Source organism: Petaurus breviceps, unplaced genomic scaffold (assembly GCF_028583685.1).
Source record: "Petaurus breviceps papuanus isolate PSGF00001 unplaced genomic scaffold, PetGlider_PUasm1.0 91041, whole genome shotgun sequence".
Classification (NCBI taxonomy): Eukaryota; Metazoa; Chordata; class Mammalia; order Diprotodontia; family Petauridae; genus Petaurus; species Petaurus breviceps.
In genome coordinates, this window is record NW_027187400.1 from 43,245,484 (window position 1) to 43,270,562 (window position 25,079).

At 52.3% G+C, this 25,079-nt stretch overlaps 4 protein-coding genes across 5 annotated transcripts; 1 reads left to right on the plus strand and 3 right to left on the minus strand.

The window, feature by feature from the left end:
• Nucleotides 1-6: 6 nt before the first annotated feature.
• Nucleotides 7-4,783, minus strand: DMAC2 (distal membrane arm assembly component 2). Its single transcript, XM_069078323.1, has 7 exons — nucleotides 4,627-4,783; nucleotides 2,814-3,043; nucleotides 2,196-2,276; nucleotides 1,678-1,814; nucleotides 1,433-1,595; nucleotides 1,058-1,263; nucleotides 7-355 (listed from the first exon to the last, which is right to left on the minus strand). Exons 1-7 carry the CDS (start codon nucleotides 4,699-4,701, stop codon nucleotides 282-284), a joined length of 966 nt encoding a protein of 321 aa, XP_068934424.1. The 5' UTR covers nucleotides 4,702-4,783; the 3' UTR covers nucleotides 7-281.
• A 115-nt stretch (nucleotides 4,784-4,898) lies between these two features.
• On the plus strand, nucleotides 4,899-6,685 carry ERICH4 (glutamate rich 4). Its single transcript, XM_069078328.1, has 2 exons — nucleotides 4,899-5,283; nucleotides 6,193-6,685. Exons 1-2 carry the CDS (start codon nucleotides 5,122-5,124, stop codon nucleotides 6,358-6,360), a joined length of 330 nt encoding a protein of 109 aa, XP_068934429.1. The 5' UTR covers nucleotides 4,899-5,121; the 3' UTR covers nucleotides 6,361-6,685.
• A 134-nt stretch (nucleotides 6,686-6,819) lies between these two features.
• Nucleotides 6,820-12,558, minus strand: PRSS16 (serine protease 16). The gene is made up of 12 exons (XM_069078318.1): nucleotides 12,489-12,558; nucleotides 12,240-12,388; nucleotides 11,230-11,329; nucleotides 10,892-11,021; nucleotides 10,240-10,363; nucleotides 9,951-10,028; nucleotides 9,749-9,796; nucleotides 8,672-8,950; nucleotides 8,447-8,588; nucleotides 7,662-7,841; nucleotides 7,432-7,577; nucleotides 6,820-7,276 (listed from the first exon to the last, which is right to left on the minus strand). Exons 1-12 carry the CDS (start codon nucleotides 12,556-12,558, stop codon nucleotides 7,214-7,216), a joined length of 1,509 nt encoding a protein of 502 aa, XP_068934419.1. The 3' UTR covers nucleotides 6,820-7,213.
• A 4,388-nt stretch (nucleotides 12,559-16,946) lies between these two features.
• LOC138153912 (homeobox protein otx5-like) lies at nucleotides 16,947-24,638 on the minus strand. Of its 2 annotated transcripts, XM_069078324.1 has the most exons (4): nucleotides 24,616-24,638; nucleotides 22,733-22,875; nucleotides 17,879-18,030; nucleotides 16,947-17,630 (listed from the first exon to the last, which is right to left on the minus strand). In XM_069078324.1, the coding sequence occupies exons 1-4, from the start codon at nucleotides 24,636-24,638 to the stop codon at nucleotides 16,947-16,949; spliced, it is 1,002 nt and encodes a 333-aa protein (XP_068934425.1). The 2 variants fall into 2 exon arrangements, with proteins under 2 accessions (XP_068934425.1, XP_068934426.1); XM_069078325.1 differs by lacking the exon at nucleotides 24,616-24,638 and having other exon boundaries at nucleotides 17,879-18,047; nucleotides 22,729-22,841.
• Nucleotides 24,639-25,079: the final 441 nt, after the last annotated feature.

The window sequence follows — 25,079 nt, forward strand, 5'->3', positions numbered from 1 at the left end:
TATGGGTTGTTTTATTTATTTATTTCACATTCATCTCTTTACACTTTGAGTTCCTGATTTTCTCCCTGCCTCCAGCCCTTCCCACTCCCTGAAGAAGGCTAGCCATGTGGTATCAGCTCTCCGCCTCCGCTGGTCTGGGTGCCCCGATCCCAATGCCATAATCTGCAGAAGTCACTTGGCCACTGGCCTCCACTTTCCTCATCTGCGATAGCATCTACCCTGCCCCCCCCAACCTTGTGAAGCTAAATGAGCTCCCTCGTCATCCCAGCCACCATCATCCCCTAACAGCCTCCACAACCCGCCCGGCCTGGAGGGAGCCTTCCCACTGGAGACTGGTTTCCGAGATGTTTATTATCTGTGTGAAGAAGGGGGAGGGGCTTCGGTGAGTGACTGAGCCCCAGCCCCCCTCCCTCCCTCAGAATAATGAAGCCCATGGGGAAGGGGGGATGAAGCCTGGAATTAATGGACTCGGATCTGCACTCGGACACCACACCCCAGCGGAGGTCCAGAGGAAGGAGGAATGGGCCATCAGCATCTCCTGGGCTGTCACCATGGTTTCCAAGGCAACCACCCAAGAGGGTGCTGCCAGGGCTTACCAGCCCCCCCCCTCCTTGGATCATCCCCTTGGTTCAGAATCCCCATCTCCGGTTCCTCTTGTCCTGTCCACTCCAATTACCAGCCCCTCCCATGCCAGGACAAGGAGAAAATGAGGGGGGGATTCTGGGGACAAGTTTGTGAGTGGGGCTAGTGGGGGCCTCTCCACCCCATGTATTCAGGGGTGCAGAGAAGCTAAGAGGAGGGGGTGGGGGACTCTCCTCCCAGCATCCTTGGGGTAACCCCTTACTTCTAATATATCTATAAGCCCAGGGTACAGAGGAGGGGGGAAGACAAGGAAAGGGGCTTCCGGGCAACAGGCATGAGGTGCCCCTCTGTTCCAGAGCATTCTCTGCACTGCAGGTAGAAGGGAGCCTGGGGCAGGCAGTGTTTCTTGGGATGCCTGGGGAAGTGAGGAAGCTGGGGGGGAGAGGGTCCCGGAGCATCTAAGGAGGTGTGAGACCTGCTGGGGCACCAGGAATGGCTGCTGTGGACCCCACTGCCACCTTCTCTTCCACACACACCCCCTCTTCGGGGAGGGCCTCCAGTCCATCAGCATAGTCTGCCCCGACCACCTCACAATCGGGCAGCATCTCCTCCACAAGAATTTGGGTTAGGCCCTTATTGGACAGGGCAGGAAGGTTGGAGATGTCCAGACGCCGGAGGTTCCTGGAGGAGCAAGTTTTGGGTGGTAGAAGGGACAGACCTGGGGGGGTGGGAGGCTAGGGAAACCTCACCTAGGGACCTCATCATCTCATCCCACTCTGGGCATAAGGGACCTAAGACACATTGGAGGAGGGGAAGGGGAGGACAGTGGGGCCCCAGGGGGATCTCTCACCAGAGGTGGTGCAGGCAGGCCAGGCCTCGCTCGGTGACCCGGGGACAGCCAGCCAGAGAGAGCTCCTGCAGGCTGCCACCCAGAGAGTGCAGGCGGCTCAGGCACCAGTCATCCACATAGGGGCAGCCACACAGCCTCAGGGACCTCAGGCTGGGCAGGAACACTGGCCAGAGGGGAAGGATAGACAGGGTGACTCCCAGCCCCCGGCCTCCCCAAAGCCCAAATCTGCCCAGCCAGCCCCTCACCCAAGTTCTCCAGCCCATAGTAGTTAATGACACAGCCACTGGCATCCACCTCCTCCAGAGGCAGCTTCTGAAAGGAAAGACAGTTCTGAAGGAATCGGTTCTTGTTTTGGGGGAGTATCCACTCATGGTCCTGGAACCTGAGGGGCCAAGGCAGGGAAGTTAGCAGGTTACTGTCCCCCAGGATGTCCAATCCCCACTTGCAGCATCTGTGACCACCCCTTTGTCTCTCCAAATCCAGCTTCCTGGATGCCAAATCACTGACATCCTCCCACGATCCCACTTTCTGAGTCCTACATTGAGATAATATTTGTAAAGCACCTTGCACACAGTAGATGCCATATGAATGCTTATTCCCTCCCTCCCTTCAAACCCAAGTCTCCCTGAACCCCTCTTGGAGTCCCCAAATCCAAATCCCCCCAACTATGCAGAGGAACCCTATCAGGTTCCCTAGATATCCTAAATCTCCCTTTCACAGTCCCCTTGAGATCCTTCCCTTCAAAAGCCTTGGGCTTCCTTACCTGACAGCTCCCCCCTGGGTCAGGACAAAGTGAGCAGCTGCCACATCTGGGCCATGGTGTTTCAATGTGTAGCTGAAGACCCTGGGTGGAAGGGGAGGGGTACTCATTCAGAAGAGGAAGGGGTGGCTGGGAAATGGGGAAAAGGGAGTCTCTCCCACAGCTGGTCGGGAAATCAGGACAGCTCCAACACTTGGGCCTCTGTTTCCCCCCCTCTACATAAACTTGTACTTGGGTCATCTTTGGCAAGAAGACTGCCTGGGTGAAGGGACTGCCACACCATCATCTAGCACAGCCCTTGATTTCAGAGGTGTTGGGGAAAAGGTGGGCCCTAGGAAGGGGAACAGCACAGGGATGGGACCCTTGAGGTGGTGGCCCCAGGGGCAGCTGGGCTTCATGATAGTGGGGGCCACCCTTGGAAGCATGAGGACACTTATGGGCTCGTTTCCCCCAGCCGCAGGCCCAGAGCTCTTGAGCATGAAGGAGTGTGATCCTGGAGGGGCTCCTTCCGTCTCTGAACAATCCCAGCCCCACAGGCCTTTCTAGCTCTGACATTCCAGGATTAAGTGATTCACTGACCAAGCTGCCCCTCAGAGACCTTCACTGAGACTGAGTGCTCACTTGTTCTTCCTATATAAGTTCCAGCTCCAGAAACGGAAAATCCACTCTTGCAACTGTTCCACATCAGAGAATCGGGAGGCCATGCGGGCCATCAGCCCCTTCTGGGGATCCCGGCCACGATTCGGATTCAGGTCATAGCTGGGGTTAGGGCCTTGGCCAAGGTTACTCCGGGTGCTCAGGGTCCTAGGGGTCCCTCCTCCCCACCACGCTGGGTGTCCCGCTCGGAGAAGCTAGAGAGAAACAGAAACAGAGAGAGTAAGGGAGAAGGGGAAAGGCAGAGAGAGAAAAAAAAAGAGAGAGGGAGGGAGAGAGAAAGAAAGAATAGAGAGAGGAACAGAAACAGAGCAAGAGAAGAAGGGAGAAGGGGAGAGGCAAAGAGAGAGGGAGGGAGGGAGGGAGAGACGAGGAGAGAAAGAAAGAAGAGAGGGAGGGAGAGAGAAAAAGGAGAGGGAGCAAGAGAGAAAGAAGAGAGAGAGAGAAACAGAGGAAGGGAGAAGGGGAGAAAGGCAGAGAGGGAAGGAGAGAGAGAAGAGGAGACAGAAAGAAAGGAAGGAAGAAGGGGAGAGAGGCAGAGAGAGAAAAAAGAAGACAGAGGGAGGGAGGGAAGAAAGGAGAGAAAGAAAGAGGAGAGGGAGGGAGAGAGAAAAAGGAGAGGGAGCAAGAGAGAGAAACAGAAAGAGTGGAAGGGAGAAAGGCAGAGAGAGAAAAAGGAGAGAGAGGGAGGGAGAGAGAGAAACAGATAGAGGAAGGGAGAAGGGGAGAGGCAGAGACAAAAAAGAAGAGAGAGAGGGAGGGAAAGAAAGAAAGGGAGGAAAAGAGAAAAAGGAGAGGGAGGGAGAGAGAGAAAGAAGAGAGAGGTACAGAGAAAGAGAAGAAGGGAGGAGAGAGACAGAGGGAGGGAGAGAGAGGCCTGGGGACCCCGAGGTCACCGCCCCCTGAATTCCCTAAGGGACCCCCAGATTTTTTTTCTCCAATTTTTTTTGAACCACATAAATTCCCAAATTCTCCCTCTGAATTCCCAAACCCCACATTCTCAACACCCCAGTTTTCCTCTGAATCTCCTCCTAAACCAGAACTAACCCCCAAATCCTCCTGCCCACTCTCTTCAGTCCGATGACCCCGCTCCCCGCCCCAGCCGGCCCCACCCCCACCCTGCGCTCTCCCCGCCCCTTTCTCAACAAGGCTCCGCCCCTGGGTGTGTCCCACTCTGCATCCTAGGTTCATCCTCAGTGCATCCTCGGGTCGCCGCCTTGCTGCTCCTCCCCCAGCAAGCTCCGCCCCCCGGGCATCCCTCTCCACACAAGCTCCGCCCCTTAGCTTGCCAGCTCTGGTTGCTCTTTCCCCCAAAGGCCCACTCCCTGGCTTTACCTTCCCCCGCCTTCCCTTAAACCCCACTTGGGTGGAAAAACTCTATCCCACGTGCTCCCATTGGGTCGTCATCTCTCCCCGTGCCCCTCATTGGCTTGTCTACCCGCCCGCCCCTGTTTCCTTTCACGTCATCACACTTCATTCTCCATTGGCTGCCAGGCCTGCTCCTATTATACTCCCATTGGTCCTTAGGCTTGTTCTTTCCTATTCTTATTGGCTATTGCATCCAGTACCTCTGGCCATTGGCTTGCCCCAAAGTCCGACCTTCCCGCGTCCCCCATAGGCCTGGGGCTCGAACCCTCTCCCCCTTACTCCCGTCCCGGAGGCTCATTGACTTTCTGATATCCAGTGCCCCCTGCTCTAGGTATTTGCTAGGAAAGCATAAACACCTGGACCCAGGAGTCACTTCCCTTGGCAGAAAATCTGGATCAGTCTGAGAGCTTACCACTCTGGGCGCTGCCATCTTGGTTCTTTCCTCTGAAAGAGTCTGCTGGTTTCGCCTTCGCAACTGTTCAATCATTGGCTCTTCCTTTTTAAGGTCCCGCCCTCCAATGTCATTTATTGGATCTTCCCTCCCCGATGTCAACCCTTGCGATCTCTTCTCTGGAGGCCCCGCCTCTAGGTAATAGACTAGCCTCCCAACTCCCAGAAGCCCCACCTTTAGGTCATTCATTGGTTCCTTTCCTTCTTGGGCCCGGCCCCTTCTTAAAGGTGCAGTGCCTCCTCATTAAGCTTCTTTCTGGAGTCCTGCTCTCTCTTCCCACCAGCCCCTCCATGAGTCTTTGCTAGAGTCTGCCCTCCATCCCTCCTGCTGCTGGGGGGCAGCGGCAGCCACGGCCCCTTTAGGGCCTCCAGCAGCGGGAGGGATTGTGGGTAGGCAGCAGATACCCGTGCGGGGCGGACTTTGGCCCCGGGTATCCCCGTGGCCCCGTAGCTAAGGATGGACGCTTGGGGGCGGCTGACCAGCGCCGGGCTGACCTCATCCGATCTGGGCCCCCCTCCTCGCGCCCTGAGAGACCCCGGCGGAGCCCGGAGCTGTTCAGGGGCGGCCCCCGGGGCCCCCCGGGCCGAGGATGGCGTGGTCTGGGTGTGGGAGCAGCTGGTGAGACGGACAGAAGCAGAGAAGGGAAGACAGAGACGGGGAGAGACAGATGGGGGGGGGGAGACAGATGGGAGAGATAGAGACGAGCAGAGACAGATGGGAGAGACAGACGGGGGAGAGATAGAGATGGGGAGAGACAGACGGGAGAGATAGGGATGGGGAGAGACAGACGGGGAGAGACAGACAGACGGCGAGAGACAAAGACGGGAGAACAGAGATAGGGAGACAAAGACGGCAAGAGAGAAAGATGGGAGGACAGGGATGGGGAGAGACAGGTGGGGAGGCAGAGACAATGAGGGGGAAGAAAGAGATGGACGGAGGGAGAGAAAAAGAGATGAAGAGAGAGATGAGAAAGGGAGACAGACACTAGAGAGACATTGAAACAGACAGATACTGAAATCGGGAGAAGCACAGACTCTGTGCATAGATAGAGGGACTGAGGCAGAAGGAGGGGCGTGGGTGGACAGAGACAGGAGTGGGTGAGAGAGAAGGGAGCTGAGGAAAAGCGGCCGATGAGAGTGCCGAGGAGCACAGCTCTGGGGACCTGGATAAGATGGGGGAAGAAGGAAAGGGGGTGCCTGGCTCCCGGCTTGGGGACTGACTCTTAACACCCCTCCCCCCATCTTTCTGCCTTATGTTGTCTTTGAGAGTTTGCATGGACCAGTAAAACTACACCAGGAACAGAGACAGTCATTGAGGGAGGAGAGAGACACACAGAGGTGGGGGAGAGGGAGACCGAGTGAGCCAGGGACGTCTGGGGCATCTGATTCCTGAAGTAGGGCTCAGGGGTGGTGGGCATGCTGTACCTGTCAGGGTGGAGGGCAGGGGTGCACAGGGAAGAGGGACTGACTCCCCATCTGAGGGACCAGTCTGTCCATTCCCCTCACAAGCTTTCTCCCTCCCCAACAGTGGAGCCTGCGGAGGATGGACATAGAACTCTTTAACCAGCTGTGTACCCTGGGCCTAGAGATCCAGGCACTCCGGGAAGAGACTGAGGTGACCCTGGATGAGGAAGGAGAGGACCTGGAGCCCTCTCCATCAGACTGGCTCATTCCAGACTTTGAAATCACTATATGAGAACCTGGGGAGCCTATGGAAAGGACCTCCCTATGCCCTGCTCAGAGTGGTCAAAACCTCTAGGAGATACAAGAAGAGGAAGGAAACATTTTCAGATGAAAGCAAATATTTATCCCCATGGAAGGCTCCTGAGCCTTTGCCCTGTCCAGGATGGAGATCCCAGTGTTTGCAGATAAGAGAATGTTATAATTAATAATAATGATGACATGGAAATTTTCTGGGGAAAACCAGATTTTTGTTGGTTTAGATGTTTGCAGGTGAGGCCCAGATACTCGCTGATTATATGCAGATATTAATAAATGAGATGCAAATGTTCAAAAATTCAGATGGGAGGCTATGGCCCTTAAAGAAACTTTATATATGGTTTAGCCTGACCCCTTCGGTTTACAAAGAAATTGAGTCTTGAGAAACAAAGTAACTTAGCCAAGGTCGCCCTGAGAGTTGGGGGCAGAGCTAGGATCATTGGAGATAACCTGACTCTTCCCATTGGAGTACCATGCATAGAGACTCCCCACAAATGAGTGATAAATGTGTGCTGGGAGCTGTGTCTCTGAACAGCAAAGCTGGTGTTTCAGGTGAAACGACTGCTTCCTGAGGTGATTTGGACGTCCGCAGAGGAGCTGCGCATGTTGACAGAAACTCTAAACTCTGTGGCCAAGATCCTAGGGTTTGCCAAAAAGATGTTGGATTTTGTAGATCTGTGTGTCTGAGTGTGAAAGGTGAGTGAGAAGATGGGTTGGATAAGGCTCCCGGGTGGGCCCCCAGCTCAGGGAAAGAGAAGGCAGTTCAGGCGTGGTGAAGGGTATCTGGATATTCATTGACCACCAGGTGGTTTGGGCATTCCTGCCAAGGCTCAGGGACTGCCTGGATTCACCTTTGCCTCCTGGAGCCACATCATGAGCTGCTGGGCAATCTTCTATTGAGGAGGAAGACAGAGTTAGAATGGAGTCCCCAGATGCCGCTCCTCCCCCCACCCCCATTATTTTCCTTCTGATTTAGAGTTAGGAAATGGTGAGAGTTATAGCCTTGAAAGTAAGTTTGCCCACCCACCCCACATCAGTCCCTGCTTACCCAGCGCCCTCGCTGTAGGCTGAGTGGGTCTGAGGGCTGGGGTGGGGCCATGTCTGAGCAGTGGGATGTGCCCCTCAGGAGCATGGCTGATTCTGAGGGTCCAAGGGCCTGGCGCACACTCAGCACATGCCAAGGATCAATATCACCTGGGAGCAGGAAGAGGAAGGGAGATACTGAGAGAGGGGACATTTAAGAGGGAGGCTCTCTGGATGCCCCAGCTGACCCCTTACCATTGACAAAGAGCACCCGGGTGGCCCCTGGGCTCTGACCACCATAGTAGGTGTTGGTCCGGGTCACAGCTTCGGTCACAGAGGCCGGTGAGAGCCCAAACACCTGTGTGCACAGCTGAAGCTGGGCTGACAGCGTCCTGCGTCTGGAGAAGGGGCAGCTGGGGTCCTTGCAGGTGATGTCTGGTGGGGTAGAGGAAGGAGACTAGGCCAAGGCCACCTAGCAAGCGTCCGTGGGTGGTAGGGCAGGGTCAGAGGCACTCAGGGGCACACTTGGATGCGTTGGGTGGGAGGTTCCTGGTTACATGATGCGTGTGAGTTTTGGTAGAGGGTTGTGACACATGTGTGAAGTAGTCTCAGGGATTAAGTGTGTTCTACTTGCACAACCAGGAGCACTTAGTGAATGGAGGTCACGAAGAGGCAGATTTAGACTGAATGTCAGAAAAGATTTCCCAGTGACTGGAGCTGACTAGATGTGCAGTGAGCTGCCTTTGGAGGTGCCTATGGGGCTGGGGGGGTGCCTCCCTTTCCTGGAGGGCTTCTAGCAGAGGCGGGAGGACCACTTCCTTTATATCATAGGTTGCCCTATATGGTGGCTGAGGTCCTGCCCAACTGGGAAACTGATTCTGCCATGTGATCCCCTGGCACACACAGGGGTATTGTCTATGGACCCCGGGTCCTTGATACACATATGTGGGCAGAATGTCAGGCCCAAGACAGACAGGATGAGATGCCGTGTCTTGTCTGGTTCTTTGGAATTTTCAGGGCTGGTGGAGAGAGGTACTCACAGTATCCAAACTCTGTACACGTCTGATAGAACCACTGCCGGGAGCCCACACCCACAGCCTGAGGACTGGTGTCCTTCAGTTCAGCCACAGCACCTGCCTTTGAGCTGGGCAGGCAGGGGAGGTCCAGAGTGTGCAGCACAAGCTGTGGGAAGGATACCCGAATCTCAGGGGGGAAGCTGGGTCCTCAGACAGTCAGGGTCCCTGGTGGCAGGACTGCACCCTTACCTGGATGGCATCCTCAAGTCCTGAAAGGGGCCCTTTGGTCTGGTTGGCCAAGATGAGGTGGCAGAGGCCTCTCACATCCAGGGGAACTCCAACCTGCTGATCATACTGCACAGCTCCCCCCACCAACCCTTCCAACTGCTCCAGGAGCTCGGCCTGGTCCTCGGGGATCTCCAGGGGCCCACATGCCCTTACCTCCGATTGCAATGCAGCCTGAGTCTCTTTGCCCTCAGACAGGCCGTGGTCTAGCTCAGAAAAGGCCTGGGCCACAGCCCTCTGGCACTACCAGGATGGTACACAGTCAGAAGTCCTTCCTCCCTCCTCGCTGTGCCCAAATACCAGGGTCTGTCTTCCTTTCCCCTTCCAGCTGCCTGCAGCTCTGGATACCTGGGTTGTCTCTGTTCTCCATTAGCAGGAACCAGACACCAGAGTCATTACCGGACCATGGGTCTAGAACTGGAAGAGACCTGCAAGGCTGTCTGGTCACTCTGCCCCCCAGTTCTACAGAGGAGGAAACTAAGGCCCAGGAGGTGAAACACTTTGATCAAAGTTCTATCAAAGTTTGATCACAGGTTCTAAATGGCAGAGTCAATATCTGTGACTCCAGATCTAGGAAGCTTAGAAGTCATTTGGCTGACCCCTTAACTTTCTGGATGGGGAAACTGAGGCCCAGAGAAGGGAAATCCTCAGGGTCATACAGGAATGGACTAGAACCTGGACTTCTGCAGTTCTTCTGGAAATCTAAGGTCTGCTTTCCATGCTGGTCACTCCCTAAACAAACCTCTCTCCTTGTGCCACCCCCTCCAGTAGTGTGAGCTTTACCCTATTTGAATGTAAATGTTTCTCTCTAGGCTGGGACTGGCTCACTTTTGTCTTTGGGTCCCCAAGGCATCACAGGCAGATACTTTCAATTCATTCCTTTCCTTCCCCTGGACCACCCTACAAACATATACTAAAATCTGCCAAAGGCCAGTTCAGTGATAACTAAAGGACACAATTGCTACTCCCAAGCAATTTATGTTGTAAAGGTCCCTGGACTAAATAGTCCCGGGCCAGGAGGTCCAGGCCCCTGGAGAGTACCTGAGGGGAACCGCCCACTGCAGGGTCCGCCAGGCTTCGGGATACTACCTGGGGGTGAATGAAGAGCCGTGCATTCCAGATCTGGCCTTCACAGCCCTTCCCCAATCCCAGCTCCCTCTGCAACCCTGCCCCATCCCAGCCTTAGCCCCCTCCACACACCCTTCCCAATGCAGCCCCGCTCTAGATTGGTATCTCTAGTTACCTGATTGTAACTGGAGAAGTCCAGCTGGGCTTGCACAGGAGCTGAGGAGGCCACAGCTGCCCAGATGAGGTGGGGGTACTAGGGGGAGGGGGGAGAAGAATGGGTCAGGAGTTCCCTCCCCCAGGATGGATAACTCACCTACCTAGGCCTGTGCCATGGAGCCCAGACTTGGGCCTCCCGAGAAGGCCGTTGCTTGAATCCTGGCTGATTTCCCTGTCCTAGCCTCAGTCCCTCCCTGCCCTCAACCACCCCCATCCCCACCATGGCCTGGGGAGAAAGGATCCTGGACCTTCAACCGGGCCCAGGCAGCCAGGGAGCCGGCATAGGAACCTCCGAAGCCGATCCAGGGACTGGAGGCTGAGATATTGTATATGCGAGAGAGATGGACACAGGCAGAGGCCACGTCAGCCAGGCTAAGGATGGAAGAGAAAGAAGGACAAGATGTAGGACAGAGGCAGGATGTGGTGGACAGACACCTGGCCTGGGGTCACCAGAAGGTCCTGGGCACATCCTGGTTCTGCTGCTGGCTAGCTGGTTGACCTTGGGTCAGTCAACACCCTTCAGCTTTCTCCTTTGTAAAAGGAAGTAGCCTCTGAGTTCCCTTCCTGCCCTAGACCTTATCATCCCAGGGCCCCTAAAAGAAAGACAGGCAGAGCCCGAAACACCACACACACACACACACACACACACACACACACCATACACAACATACACACACACATATACCCTGAGAGCTCAGCTGCGCAGCTCAGGCCACGGGATCCCCGTGTGCCCAGCCAGAAGAAAACCCAAGGGGAAGCAAGGGCTCACACCCTAGGAAGGTGGGGAGACCTGAAGGCCTGGGGGTGTTGGAGGGAAATCCAGCTGGGCCCTTCAGAGCTGGGGGAAGTGGATGGAGATTGTCCTCAGCCTCCCTTGTTCTCCCTCCGACACATACTCACGCATGGCGGCTAGACAGGAAGCGGAGCTGAGCTATGTCTAGGCCCCCTGGGGGGACGCTGCGTCCATAAAATCGGTGCTCCAGGGATACCACCAGAGCCCCCCAGTGTGGGGCCAGGGTCCCAGGGTGACCTGAGGGAGGGAGATCCTGGAAGTGACCACTGACCCCTCCCTCCCCCACGCCCAGCACCAATTCTCGGGCCTCTGGTCCAAACTATAGGGCATGCTCTCTGTCCCATCCAGCCTCAGCCCAAGTACCTCCCAAAGCCTCAGGCCTTCCCTCTCCAAGCCTGGGCTCCTCCTCTAGGGCCCAGCAGTGCCTCTCTGCAGCCTTTTATACCTTTAAGCACAGAGCTTGGCCCAAGGCTGCTTTCACCCCCGATGTGCAGGAAAACAGGGCCATCTGGGGACCTCCAGTGTCTGGTATTCACCCAGTATCGCTGAGCAGGGTAAGAGGAAGCATTTGTGTTCAGCACCCAAGGACAGCCAACATCAACCCTCATTGCTCTGGCCCCTGAAAGTCTAAATTACTTTCTTCACATCCATCCAGGGAGAAAGAAAGCTCCCCAGCTGAGATTTCTTTCCTGGACCAAGGAACTGGGGTAAAGAGAAGTCACTTAGTTCCACCCCCCTCACCAGTCCATCACTCTTACTAAAATGACACGGGCTTTCTGAGCATTAACCTGAAGCCCAACCGTCTTGCTCCCCTGTCGGCCCTGGCCTTCAATGCTTTTATTCCCCCAGAGTGAAGGTGGGATTAGAGGTCCAGGGAATTCGGTAGCAAGTCTATGTCCTAGACTTCTGTCTATCACCATGGGATTGGCAATCCCAGGGTATTGGCGTCTGCAGAAGAGAAATCCATCCTGGGGCAGGGCAGGTGGGTAAGACAATTTGACTCTTAGAATATTTCATTTGGAAAAAAATTGGGGACAGGTCCTGAGTGGGGCTTCGGTAGAGGAAGAGAAGTCAGACCCTGGCTAAATAAAGTTGGGAAAAACTTTGGAGAGGGCATGAGGAACTTTGAGTCCAAGGTTTGTGGGGGAGAAAGCTTTGGACCTTGGAGGTTTATTTAGGTCAGGAAGAAGAAAAGTTGGAAGAGAGATATCAGGGTTTAGAGATCAGGATGTGTATAGAGAGAATTGGGGGGCTAGGGAAAGGATGTAACCCCAGAAGAGTATTTGATTACAGGCCTGGACTGAGGTTAAGGGGGCCTTCTTGGGAAAAGTTGGATGGGGGGGAGGGGCAGGTGAGGGGGGAGGATTTTCTGAAACATCAGGTCCTGGAAGTGTGGAGGGAAGGTCCTTGAGGTGGGGCTAGAGCGAGAGAGAGGCTACCAGGGCTGAAGCTGACCTGTAGGAAGGAACGCTGGTCAGAGCTGTTGAAAGGATCCAGGGGCTGCCAGAGCCAGCCCACCTTTGCTGGACTTGGCTCCCCTAGCCTCTGGCCCAACCTAGCCTGCACTTCCTGGACATGGTCCCCAAGCCGGCTCAAGAGGGACCCTGGAAAAGAATGAGAGGGAAAGCAGAGGCTTAACCAGGGAGATCCAGGGACCTCTGCAGCCCCCAGGCTCCTCGGTTTAGGTGGGGAGGAGACACATACTTGCAGTGGAGACCCCCCAAAGTGATGCCAAGAGGAGTGGACCCATCAGGAGAGCAGCAGCAGGAGCCATGGCCCACATACCACGGAGAGCAGGGGGCTCCAGGCATCTGGGCACTCCCCCCGGGAACGACTTATAACGGCCCCCTGTTGGCTACTGGCCAGCCCACCGCTTGGACAAGCGTCTTCAGAAATAGCCCAAGCTCAGCAGAGACGCCTGAAAGCCGGTGTGCCTGCCTCGACATCCACAGACTCAGCATCCCTTTCTTGGGTTACTCCCCCAAACAAAGGCTTTCCTTTCTCTGCTGCTCTCTCTTAATTCTCTGACCACCCCCACCCCACCCCTCAGGCTTGCTTTTCTCCCTCCATCTTCTCTCTCAGAACCAGGTGCATGGAATCACAGATGTAGAGCTGGAAAAGATTTTTAGCTGTCCTCCTCCCCATTTTACAAAAGAGGAAACTGAGGCTCAGAAGGGTCACATGATCTGTTCAATAAACAGCTAGTGGCAGAGCCAAGATTCCAAGCCAGGTCATATAGAAGGTGGTGCCAGAGCACCATGGATTCACGGGGAGGAGGGAGGGAAGTCCTGGCATGAGGATGAAGGCAGGCATCATCAGTATGGCCATGCCATAGAGTGGAGGAGTGAGGACTGCAAGATAGTAAGGAAGCATGTTGTGAAGAGCCTTAGATGGGATCCTACAGGCAATGCGGCACTACCAGGGTTTGAAATGCGGCACTACCAGGGTTTGAGTGGGGTGTGTGACATGGGCAGAACTGTCCTGTGGCAGCTGCGGGGAGGACGAATTTAAAGGCTATTGAAACAATCCAGGAGAAAAGAGATGAGGGCCTGAACACCTTTCTATCCTTCAGCCCTCCTCTGTCTCTTATTTCTGCCCTCCTGCTTCCTGTCTTTAGGGGTCCCTTAAGTCTTTCCCTCCTGTCCCCAATCTGTTTGTCCCTCAGGCTGCCCCCGGCCCTGCCTCAAGCCTCTCCCTCAGCCTTCCCATGCTTGGACCATGGGCCTGTGCTCTGGGGGAAACCAAGACTCTGGTTCAGGGGCCATGGACATCTGCCCTGGCTTGCCACCCATAGAAAATAGAGCTAGGAGCCCTCTAGAAAGTAATAAGGGAAAGAGCATGGCCCTGAATTGAGGACACTCCCAAATCTGCCCGATAACCCAGAAACCTCCTGGGGAGCCTGGTGTTTTCAGAGGGAGCCTGGTTCAGCAAGGGGAGGGGGAAGGCCCTCAGCTTGGCCAGCATTCCCCCCTGCTCTCCCTCCTCCATCTGTCTCAGGGATTAGGTGGATTAAGGCCTAAATTAATCTACCCCCTCCCTCTCATAAAGGGAGGGGGAGGAGAGTCTTCTATGACCCAAGACTGGTCTCTCTGGGATTCAACCCATGTTCACAACACTGCAGGAAACAGGTTTTCAGAGTGTAGCAGAAATAATACTAGTCTTGGGCATTGAAGCCATGCCACTGTTGTGACCTTGGCCAAGTATCAAACTCTCTGCACCTCGGTTTCCCCATCTGTAAAATGACGAGGTTGGCCTGGGTGGCTTCTAAGACCCCCGTCTAGTGTCTCTTCCCTCCCACCCCCAGGTGCACTAGGGGTGGGATTGGGGCGAAAAGACAAGAAAACTTAATCAAGTCCTAGAATCATAAATCTCTTGGTGGACCAGACCTCTATTCCAAGCCTATCATTCCACAGGTAGAGAAATGCCCAGTCATGCAGCTAAGAAGCTTCCAGAGACCAGTGTCGGTTGCTCTGACATATGCCAAGTCTCTAACCAGGTTTCTTTGGAAAGCCCCGTCAGCTAGGGAGACCTGGATCCCCAGGTACCTCACTGACTATGGAGGGGATTTCTCTAAGACAGCCTTGTTGGTGTGCTTTTTCTGCCCAGTTCCCAGTTGTTCCTGGGGCAGCAACAAATGATCTTGTTCCAACAGGACCAGGACTCGGTGTCCCCATTTCCCATCAGGCTCAGCCGCCCTTCCCTCCCCCAAATCCCCTCTAACCTGCTGAGAAGGCCCCAGGGACAGGCCAGGCTAAGAGGATTGGAGCTGGTGTTTGCAAAATTAGATCTTGGTGGGGAGGGAGGGAGGGAGGGAGGGAGTCTGGGCTGGTTTGTGGCCCAGGCCAACCTGGCTGCACATATCGAGGCAGCACAAACCAAGAAAGAAGTCAGAAACACAGAAACAAGGTCCCAAAGAAAAACAAAGGGTAGGTGGTGAGAAGTATGGTAACTGAAAAAAGATGAAAATGGAAGGAGAAATTGAGACAGTTAAGAGCTGATGATGAGAGACCACAGAAGCCAGAAAGGCAGAGAAATAGGACAGATTGAGTAAAAGGCAGGGACATGCACAGGGCTGATGAAGGTCCCTGACCTGCTCACACCCAATCCCCATTACCTTCCCAAGAAATGAGAATCTCAAGGGTTATTTTTTTGCTTGTTTTTATTGAAATGGATAAAATTCAGGGGAGGAAAGGTTCTCTCACTCTATGCTGACTCAAAAAAAATTATCTAGGTGATAGGATTGGGGTACGGATGGGACAGGAAGTAATGAGGCTCTGGGAAGGAATGGGTAAGGGCATGCTCACATCAGGACTCCCCAAGATCCTCGTATGATGAAAATGCCCTGAGAAAAAAGGGTCCAGGAGAAGGGCTAACTTGGAAAGAGGGGGGGACCCTGTTGACTTTCACAAGCAACTAGAAACATACCACCACCCTGAACTTAAAGGACACATTCAAGGGAGCCATACTCCTGGGAACGTAAACCCGAATGGGCCTTTTGAGGTCTGCTGCAATCTATCCTGCAGATGGGTAAACTGAGGCTTCAGAGGTTCAGCGACTTCAAAGGTCCCATGTGTCAGGTGGGACTCTGAAACCACGCCTTCAGCTTTCAATGACCTAACCTCCCTCCCCCTGCCAGTGTTTTTATTGGGGGCTCCCCTGGAGACCTTCTACACTCCCAGCTCTCCCTTGGTGCCCCTTTGTGGCTTCTTTCAAGACCTAGCTAAGAACGGCTTTCTCTACAAGAAGCTCTTTCTCAGTCCTGGTTTCTTGTGCCTTCCCTCTGCTGCCCATTTCCTACTTATCCTGGAACCTAGTGGTTTTCCCGTTTTTCTCCCCAGTTAGACTGTGAGGGCAGTCCTTTTTTATGGCCTTTCTTTGTATCCTTAGCTGTTAGCACAGGGCCTGGCACATGTTACAAATCATTTTTGTCAGGTCCAACTATCCATGACCCCATTTGGGGTTTTCTTGGCAGAGACACTGGAGTGGCTTGCCATTTCCTTCTCTAGTTTATTTTACAGATGAGGAAACTGAGGCAAACAGGGTTACACAGCTAGTACCTGTCTGAGGCTAGATTTGAACTCAGAAAAAGGAGTCTTTCTGACGACAAGTCTGGCACTCTATCCACTGGGCCACCTAAGCTGGCACAAAATAAATGCTTCGTATAATCGCCTCAGAAAAAAATAGCTAAGGAACCAATGCTCTTCTCCGTTAATGTTTCTGGTCTCTCAAGAGTCTGTGGGACCCACCAGGTGTGGGGAGGGCCTGTTGGGACTGAACTGGCCTGGAATACCCCCCACAGTTCTTGGACTATGTACAGTTCCCATTGGAGGCTCAAGGTAGGAGAGATATTCCTGATGGGGCTGCCTACCCTCTGAAGTTTGCAGTGTGAGATTTGGGGGCTTTTTTGTAGGTTGGGAAGATTTCTTTGAAGGATTCCATAATATTACACTAAAGACGTTACAGGTTCATTTTTACTTTTTGTTTTTCCTGAACATCATTTCATGTAATTTTGCCATTTTAGAAGTGAAAGGGGGACCAGACACCATTGAGTCTAATCCCCTAGTTCTACACATGAGGAAACCAGTCTCTGAGGGAGCAGGGACTGATTTTGCCCAAGTCACATGTACTGTAAATGCTATAGTCTCGATTCATTGCTGGCTCCAAAAACCAATATTCATTCCACTGCATCACCAGGGGAGAGGCAAATTGCCCAACGTTCTATGAAAATCAAGTCCTTTCCTACTTGGGCAGGGGGAGGAGTTAGGTGGTCATCTAAGTCCTCTGGGGCATTAGACCCCAATATTTTTTAATTTTCATTCTTCTAAATTATAGCATGGTAGGATGTCCCAGATCACAATGAGCCAAGATTCAAAACTGAGATCCTTGCCTGCAGCCAAAACCAGACAGACCTTTTCCTTCCATTATAAATTGCTAATAATGACCTTGGGGAATCATCTAGCTGCACCCCCAAAATTACAGAGGAATCTGAGGCCCAGAAAGGAGGATTGTTTAAGGTTACAAAGGTGATAAATGGGCAACCAGGATCGTGAATCCAAATGGAGAGGTTTCCTTTCCACAAACCACCTGTCTCCTGACTCAGAGAAAGAATCTTCGATGGTTCAGCATGGAGAAAGGAAGGACCTAAGCTCTCCCTTCCCTTGTCTATAACACCTGGAATTTCCACGAGCCCTGATCCTTGTAATCCAGGCAATCGGCCGTCGTGCTAAAATTGAGTTTCCAGGTGCTGCTGGGGTCTTTATAATCCAGGCAGTCCACAGGGCTGAAGCCCAGGCCTCCAGCCCCAAAACTCTGACCTGACAGGGAGGCTGGAGACTGGCCCAAGTGGGGCCCCATGCCAGGGGCAGGAAGGGGGCTGAGGGAAGAACCAGGTCCGCCCAGCTGGGATCCCATGGGTGAGAGGTAGGGGCTGCAGTCTAGACCCCCAAAAAAGGAGCTGGAACTCCCATAGGGCGAAGAAGAGGCACTGAAGGCTGCTGGGGCTGGAGCATAGGTCAGCGCATAGGAAGAAGAGGCAGCAACAGAAGCCCCAGGCCCCCGTTGGGTGCAGACAGATGAGCCCCCTGAAGCCCCCATTGCTGCCAGGGGGTCCGGCAGTGGAGAGAGGGCAGGGCTCCAGATGGATACAGAGGCTGAAGGAGGAGTGGCTGAGGGTGCTGGTGCTGGACTGTAGGGACCTGGTGGTTCTGGCCCAGGCTCCACTCCACCTCGGGGTGGGGAGACACCCTTCTTCTTGGCTGGTCGGGCCTTGGATGTTCCCCCACCTGCTGGCTGCTGCTGCTGCTGTTGCTGCTGGCGACACTTTGCCCGGCGGTTCTTGAACCATACCTGGGGTAGGGGAATGGGGGGCATGGGATTCAGAATGGGAAGACCAAGGCAACTGGGTGTGGTAGACCAGACGTCAAAGATAGACTTCAGTTCAAATCCCCACCTCTGGGCCAGCCAAAATGCCAACTGTGGTTAAGTAACTCACTGGGCAGCTATGAGACTATTTCCAATGAGATTGTGGACACAGCCTTCAGGCTCAAGGGTTAGGGACTCTGAGGGGGAAAGGGGTGGGGGGCATGAGACTTGACCTGGACTCGTGATTCTGGTAGGTTGATTTTGCCTGCTACGTCCTCTCGCATGAATATATCAGGGTATCGGGTCTTGGCAAAAAGGCCTTCCAGGATATCAAGTTGAGCTCGAGTAAATGTGGTCCGCTCTCGGCGTTGCTTCCTTGGTGTGCCTGGGTAGAAGATGGCCCTAGTCAGAAGCCATCTGGGGAAACTAGGGTTGGGGGGCCAGACCAGTGCTGTCCTACCCTTGCCCTGACCTTTCTCTTGTCCTTTTTCTGTCCCCTCCCTCTTTTCTCGTCTCATTTTTCTGTTTTTCCCTTCTGTAACCTCTCCTCCCTTTCTCTTATTTTCTACTTCTCCCTTTGTTTCTTTCCTCCCTCTTTTCCTTCCTATCTTCTTTCCTTTTCATCCTTTGCCCCTCCCTCATTCCTCCTTTTCCTTGCTTTTCTCACCCCTCGTCTCTCCTTCGTCTCACTTTGTCCCTTTCCTCTCTCTCTTTTTTGCCTTTTTTCCTTCCTCTCCTTTCTCCTTTCTCCAGTTACAAGTCCTGAGAGTTAGAAGGGGCATCTCAACAACCTTCCTGGTAAAACCCATACAAGAAAGGAGCCTCTCCTGATGGAACGGATAGCTCAGAGCTGTTGCCCAAGCTTTGGCTTACAGACCTCCCAAGGAGGAAAACCTGCCTACCTCAAGTCAGCCCATCTTTTTTGACATCGGCATTTTGACAGCTAGAATTGTGAGCTTTCCCCCTGGCATCAAGCCTACTAGGGACTCTTCGACCCAGACCTTCTTGGTTTCCCTCTGGGAGCCAAGCAAACAAAGCCAATCTCTTCCAAACAATGGCCCTTCCAATCCTTGAAGGCTGGGGATCATGGAGATTCTCTTCTCCAGACTAATTATGCCCAGTTCCTAAAGGTTAACATTACCCCAACTCCCTCATTTTACAGATGAAGACGCTTAAGGCACAGGTGTCTAAAGTCACACAGGTATTAAATAGAAGAGTCAGCATTGGAAAGCACCATCTCTGACTTCAAATCCACCATTGTCACACCAACTGCCTTCTTCCTTTCCTCCTCCTGTCCGCTTCCACTCTCATCTTTTTCTCCTCAATCTCTCCTCCATCGTTTTTCCCTCCCCATAGAAGCCATGGGGTATGAGGGAGAAGAGGTTTGGACCTGAGAATATGAAGACCTGGTTTCTGGTCCCCTTGACTTGATGTAGCCTTTGGCAGGTCTCTTTCCTGCAATGGTTCTCAGTTCCCTTATCTGTAAAATGGGGATAGAACCCACCAGGCTCTCAAAGAAAGCTCTAAGGAGACTTAGTGTGAAGGTGCTTTGAGGTTAAGTCTAGACTTAGGAGCCAGAAGGCCCTTCTCCATGAGAAAGAAGTTCCTATAACTTTCAGGAAGTCTTCTCTTGGGGCCTCCATTTCCTTTCTTTCTAAAATGCATACCACAGAATCTTGAGAGTTGGAAGGGAGGCAAGGAGTAAATTAGTCTAACTCTTAACTCAAAGAGAATACACTCTCTAACATAGCTGAATCCTCAGTGATGGAGAACCCATTACACCTCATCAGGTTTTAGATGGTTAAGCCCAACATTCCCCAGTGCTCTCCCCTTCTACCTTCGGGGAGCTAGTGTAACCATCACCCAAGGACAATCCTAATTAAGCCTTCCCTGCCTCCGGGCTCAGCACCGCAGTCTGATCATATGGCATAATCTAGACCTTCATTCACCACATTGATCTGGAAATTCTCCAACTCTTCTCAAAATGTGTATAACTGATAAAATATTCCATGTGTGGCCACATAGCAGGAAGAACATCTGCCGAATACAGCACAATCGGTCAAAAAAGCACCCCAGTATGTACTAGTCCCAGTCCCTGTGCTGGGGTGCAAACCCCAAAGCTGACAGTCCCTGTGCTCTGGGAGCTACCATTCCTCGGAGCAGACAGAACTTTCTCATTGCTAAGTAAACACGGGACAGATACAGAAGGAATACAGAATGGTTTAGGGGGAAATCAGGAAGCTTTGAAGGGTGCTAGTTCCAGGAGGGAAAATAAGGGAATAAGCATTTCTATAATGTCTATTACACGCCAGGCATAGTGCTAAACACTTCACAAATATTGAATCTGAAATTCACAATAAACCTGAAGGTACTATTATTGTCTCCATTTTACAGCTGAGGAAAATGGCATACAGAGTTTAAGTGACTTGCCCAAGGTCACACACCTAAGGCCATATTTGAACTCAGCTCTTCTTGGCTCCAGATTCTTAAAAATGTGTTCAATCACTAATCTCTCCTAAGGGTGCCATGGCCATGAAGCCAAACCTTTCCCTACTCCCCTACTAGAGCTAATACTAACCTAAGCTGGTTTTCTGGACAGCCACAGAGCACAGGGTACTCAATAAATTTGTAGTCCCTGAGGCTAGGTGGTACAGTGCATAGAGTGCCAGACCTGGAGTCAGGAAGACTCCTCTTTCCTGAGTTCAAATCCAACCTCAGACCCCTATTATCTGTGTGACCCTAGGCAAGTCACTTCACCCTGTTTGCCTCAGTTTCCTCATCTGTCAAATGAGCTGGAGAAGGAAATGGTAAACCACTCCAGTATCTTTACCAAGAAAATCCCAAATGGGGTGACGGAGAGTCGGACATTAACCCCCAGATCGATCCCTTTCTGGGCAAACTTTGGTCTGGCCAAGCTTCCCACACTTAGGTTAGGGAAGGTGATTTTCCAAAGCCTTTAACAATCCCCGGAAGATTTTCTAGGGTGAGATCTTTGGGATTCCTGATTTGATCATCTTTATCTACTATTCAGAGGCAAATCAGAGTCACTACAAATGAGATAAGCAGACCTAAAGTCTTCCATAACAATTACTCCTTTCTTAACTCTTAATGGTAAAAGTCAGGGCTTCCGGCCCTAATCATACAACAAACACACACTCCCCACTCCCCTAAGTAACTAACAATTTGCCAAATCTGATGGTCTTTTCTCAGTCCTCAAGCCTCTGGACCTATAGTCTTTTTCTTTGATGGTGGAAAGCCCTCTTCCTACCTTCCCAATTCGGATCTGAGCTACCATCATCCTCCCAGTCACTTAGAGGCTAGCAACTTCAAAACCTGGGAGTGATCCTTCGGATTTCTCACTCTCTCACCCTCCGTATCCAATCTGTCGCCAAGTCCAGATGTCTTCATTACCTCTCTTGTGTGCGTCCCCTTCTGACACTTTATGCCCTGGTGGTAGGCCCTCATCATTTCCATTTGGACTATTGCAATAGCTTGCTGTTTTCAAATCCCTCCCCACTCTGGTATGTTGAGAGGAAAATTCTTCATTTGGGCTTTTCTGCCTGATTAACAAGGCAAAAACTCAGGACAAAGAGAATTTAAAGTTTATTCTAAGTACGTCACTGTAGCACCATGGCAACAGGTGAGTCTGACTACTTTACCTGCTGTATTCCAATGGCTCCCTATGCCCTGTGTGGTTTTCAAGGTCCTTCATAACCTGGTCTCCCCCCTAGAGACCTTTCCAGTCTTCCTACACCTTATCTCCCCACCCCCAAGTACTCTAATTCAATGACACTCTGCTGATGGTGGAAGGAGGAGCTCAATCTTTAGGCACTGGGTATTTTCACTGGCCATTATCCCTCATGTCTGGGATGCTTTCCTTTCTCATCTCTCCCCTCAAGCTCCAGCTAAAATCCCACCTTCTACAATACTATTTTCTTAACTTCCCTTAGTGCCAGTGCCTTTCCTCTGTGGACTATTTCAAAGTCACCCTCTATCTTCTTTATACAAAGTTTGCATATTTTCCTTCCCCAACTAGACTTGGAACTTCATAAGAACAGATTGTCTTTTGACTTTCTTTGCATCCCCAGGCTTGCTTGGCACACAGTAGGTGCTTAATAAATAAATGTTTGTTGACTAACTTTAGACAAGGTCAAGCACAGATCACTTTAAAACTCCACTAAAGACTTCCTTCCATGATGATATCAACTCATCATCGGTTACACTTTGGGTCTGTGTCTTTTCCACACCCAGCAGCAGTAGAATCTGTCAAATGTTTTGCTCAAATATAGGCAAACTCTTAACTATGGCATTCTCCTTCGCTTCAGCGCTCCCAGGTTAAAAGCTTGGACTCTGCCTCACAAAAGAAATAGGAATTGACAAAAGAATTGCACCTCTTCTCTTTGCCCCTTCCGTGTTCCCTCTGTCCTTTGAGGTGCCTTTAACAATCAAATGCCATAATAGATAGAGGACTGCCCCAACCCTAACCCTCCGACTCTAACCCTAAATGTTCGAGTTCAAATCCAGAGGCAGCCTCCTGTTTCTTTACCTATAAAGAGAGAATAATAATGTAGCCCTAAGCCCTGTGTGGCCCTAGGGAAGTCACTTAACCAGCAGGTTCAGTTTCCCATCTGAAAAATACAAATCGCTCCTACCTCGGAGTGGCAAAGATTCAGGAGATAGTCTGTAAGTGTTAGCCGGGATATCTTCCCTCTGTACAGACTTTTCTGTCTCTTCTCTCCCTCAACAGGACCTGTCCCAGACTCATTCCCCTCTCTCTTCCCCAGTCTCGCCTTTTCTCACCATTCCTCCTTGTTTCTTCCTTTCTTTCTCTGCCTCGTTCTCTCTTCCTCAGTCCCCTTCTACAATCTCTCTTTCTCTCCGCCTCCTCTCTCCTTCTGCTTCCCTCAGAATTGGGCATAGCCCAGGGCTTTTGCGTCGCCGACCTAAGCCTCAGTCTGTTCCCTCCGAGTAATGGGGCAGTGAAAGTAACCAATTCAGAAGGCAGACACGTTCAGAGTGGAAGGAGTGTAATGTAGCCCAGCTGTTGCCAATTTCCTCCCCGCCCAGAGTATATTTGATACACTTACCTGAGTATCCAGCAGTGGTACCGCCATGTAGAATCTCCAAGGCAGGAGCCGCCAAGGCCAGTGCATTGACTGAGTAATGGGGTGGGGGTGACTTGAGGTAGGAGGACATCATGCTCCCAGGACCAGGGACCCAGGGGTCCAGGCTGAAGGGATGGTGGGAGTGGCCAGTCAGGGCTGCTGTAAACCACCCACCTCCAAGCAATCAAGAAGGAGAATAAAACAGAAGGAGAGGGAAGACAGAAGAGACCCTTCCTCAGGAAAAAAGGTCTGGGGGTGGGAAAGAACCTAGCACTCACACAGACCCAGAGACCCAGGGAGGAGGAAGGAGAGGAGCCTGGGAAGCTACATACAAAGCAAGAGAGATTCAGAGTCCTAGGGTGAGTCGGACAGAAGGAGGAATTGGGATGAGATGAGCCAGAGTCAGAGTGAGAAAACCTCTGGAAGAGATAAGACAGGGAGAGAAATTCAGAGATATGAAGGGAAAGAATCGTTCTAAAAAGAGAAGAGCGTAGAGAGTACTTGTTTGCAGAGCGATGGAAGATTTAAATACAATCACTGAGGGCTGGGGCAGTACCAAGGCCCCCAGGAGCCCCACCTCCCAACCACCCACCCAGTTTTGGCTCAAGGGCAAGGAGGGAAACCCAAACTCTGTCTCCCCCCTTCTTTTTCTCTTCTTTACCAGTCTCTCTTCTCTGTCCAGTCTCCATCCAAAACTATCTAGCAGACATATAACTATAACTACCATCACTGGTGGGTGAAGGATAGAATGGACAAAATTAAATATCGCCTGCCCTCAAGAAGCTTCTATTCTACGGACCTTAAATTCTCCATCTTCCCCACTAGTTTCTGTATCCATGTGCCAGTCCCCCTCTCTATTGTATTACTTCTCTCCCTCTTGGTCTTTCCATACTCTAGCTCTGTTCATCTGTGACTCTTTCTGCCTGCCCACTTCTCTTCTGTCTCCCCTCCTTTGTCTTTCTCTTGTCTCCCTTTGTCTCTGCAGATCTCTGAAGACCCATTCTCCACCTCCTCATTAACTTTTTGGCAAGTCAGGCGACCCTCTTTTTTTTTTTAGTCTGTGACTCTGCCGTGTCACGGTCAGTGTCTCTCCCTGGTTTTTTCTGTCTCTGTGACTCTTCTGACTACTCATCTCTGCTTTGTCTCTCCCTGCATCTCTCTCTCAGCCTCTCCCTTTCGACAGTCGGTCCGCCCCTCTCCAATGTCTCCCTGTCGGTGTCTGTTCCCTGTCCTCTCCCTGGATCTATCTCTTAAGCCTCACTGTTTCTCTCCCAATGTCTCCCCCATCCCCAGCCCACTCTGTTGCCATTGGTCTTTCTCCTTCTGTTTAACCTCTCCAGGGTCTCCCTCTTTTCTCTCCTCTCTGTCTCAGCCTCTATCCTCACCCATTAGTTGGTACTCACCTGTTTACTGGTCAGACTAGGTCCAAGGACCCGTAAGGCAGGGGCAAAGGACCAGCTCCGACCGTTGGTTGGACGGCTGAAAGCTGTGGCCACCCAGGCCCTGGGGATTTTAAGCCTGGTCTCTGAGTGATGTCACCCCAGCCTGGCCTGGATCCTGGGCCCTAATCCTGGGGAAGGCTGCCTCTCCCTCTCCCTGGCACCAGGAGGTGACATTGGGAAGGGGGGAGGGGGTGGAGAAACCAGCCGGTCCCTAATCCCTTCCCTTCCCCCCACATTGACCTGGCAATCAGGGCTGACGGGGAGGGAGAGGACTGGGGGATGGGGCCATTGTATCCAGCCCCCTGTCGCCACCAGGAAGGATAGCCTGGGTTTAGGCCAAAAGCCCCCTTGTCTCAAGCTAATTTTCTCTTCTGGGTCTTCCATTCCGTCCCCAATCCCACCCAGCCCACTTGTGTGCCATACCTCTGGTTTCCTTGGTTCCTCATTCTTCTGGGATAAAAAGCCTGGTTGGGACCCAGCACAATAGGGATAAATGCTCGTCACCTGGATGTATTTATCTCTAAGTTCTTAGGCCTCAGGACCAAGGACTTGATCTAGGTCTCTGGGCTTCTCTGCATCCAGCCACACCCCCTCTAGTCCAGCATCAACCCAGAGGCCAAATTGAAATACTTTAAATCAAAGGTCTGCCCTCCCCTTCCCAGGAAGCTCCGGGGTAAAATACAAACTCTATCTTTCCAGGCTGATCAATAATAATAACTAGCGGCAATTATAGAGCTTGTTAAATGTTTGCAAAGCGCTTTACATAATCTCATTCAATCCTCAACACAACTTGGAGAGACTGGCGCTCTAGGAAATGGAGGCTTACTTGGCCAGAATCACATGGCCCCTACGTCAGTGACTGAGGCAGGATTCGAACTCAGGCGATC

Bases quoted from the DNA above. Each gene is read 5' to 3' on its own strand.
- ERICH4 (XM_069078328.1), top strand. From the start codon at position 5,122: ATGGACGCTTGGGGGCGGCTGACCAGCGCCGGGCTGACCTCATCCGAT. The intron at 5,284-6,192 runs GTGAGACGGACA...CCTCCCCAACAG, and splicing joins TCTGGGTGTGGGAGCAGCTG to TGGAGCCTGCGGAGGATGGA.
- LOC138153912 (XM_069078324.1), bottom strand. From the start codon at position 24,638: ATGAGGAACCAAGGAAACCAGAG. The intron at 18,031-22,732 runs GTAAGTGTATCA...TCTTCTACCCAG, and splicing joins TACCACTGCTGGATACTCAG to GCACACCAAGGAAGCAACGC. The intron at 17,631-17,878 runs GTCAAGTCTCAT...CCCCTACCCCAG, and splicing joins TACCAGAATCACGAGTCCAG to GTATGGTTCAAGAACCGCCG.
- DMAC2 (XM_069078323.1), bottom strand. From the start codon at position 4,701: ATGATTGAACAGTTGCGAAGGCGAAACCAGCAGACTCTTTCAGAGGAA. The intron at 2,277-2,813 runs GTGAGCACTCAG...CCTTCCACCCAG, and splicing joins AACTTATATAGGAAGAACAA to GGTCTTCAGCTACACATTGA. The intron at 1,815-2,195 runs GTAAGGAAGCCC...TTGGCCCCTCAG, and splicing joins ACCCAGGGGGGAGCTGTCAG to GTTCCAGGACCATGAGTGGA.
- PRSS16 (XM_069078318.1), bottom strand. From the start codon at position 12,558: ATGGCTCCTGCTGCTGCTCTCCTGATGGGTCCACTCCTCTTGGCATCA. The intron at 10,364-10,891 runs GTGAGTATGTGT...TTCCATCCTTAG, and splicing joins TTCCTGTCTAGCCGCCATGC to CCTGGCTGACGTGGCCTCTG. The intron at 7,578-7,661 runs GTAAGGGGTCAG...TCCTGCTCCCAG, and splicing joins CCGGGTGCTCTTTGTCAATG to GTGATATTGATCCTTGGCAT.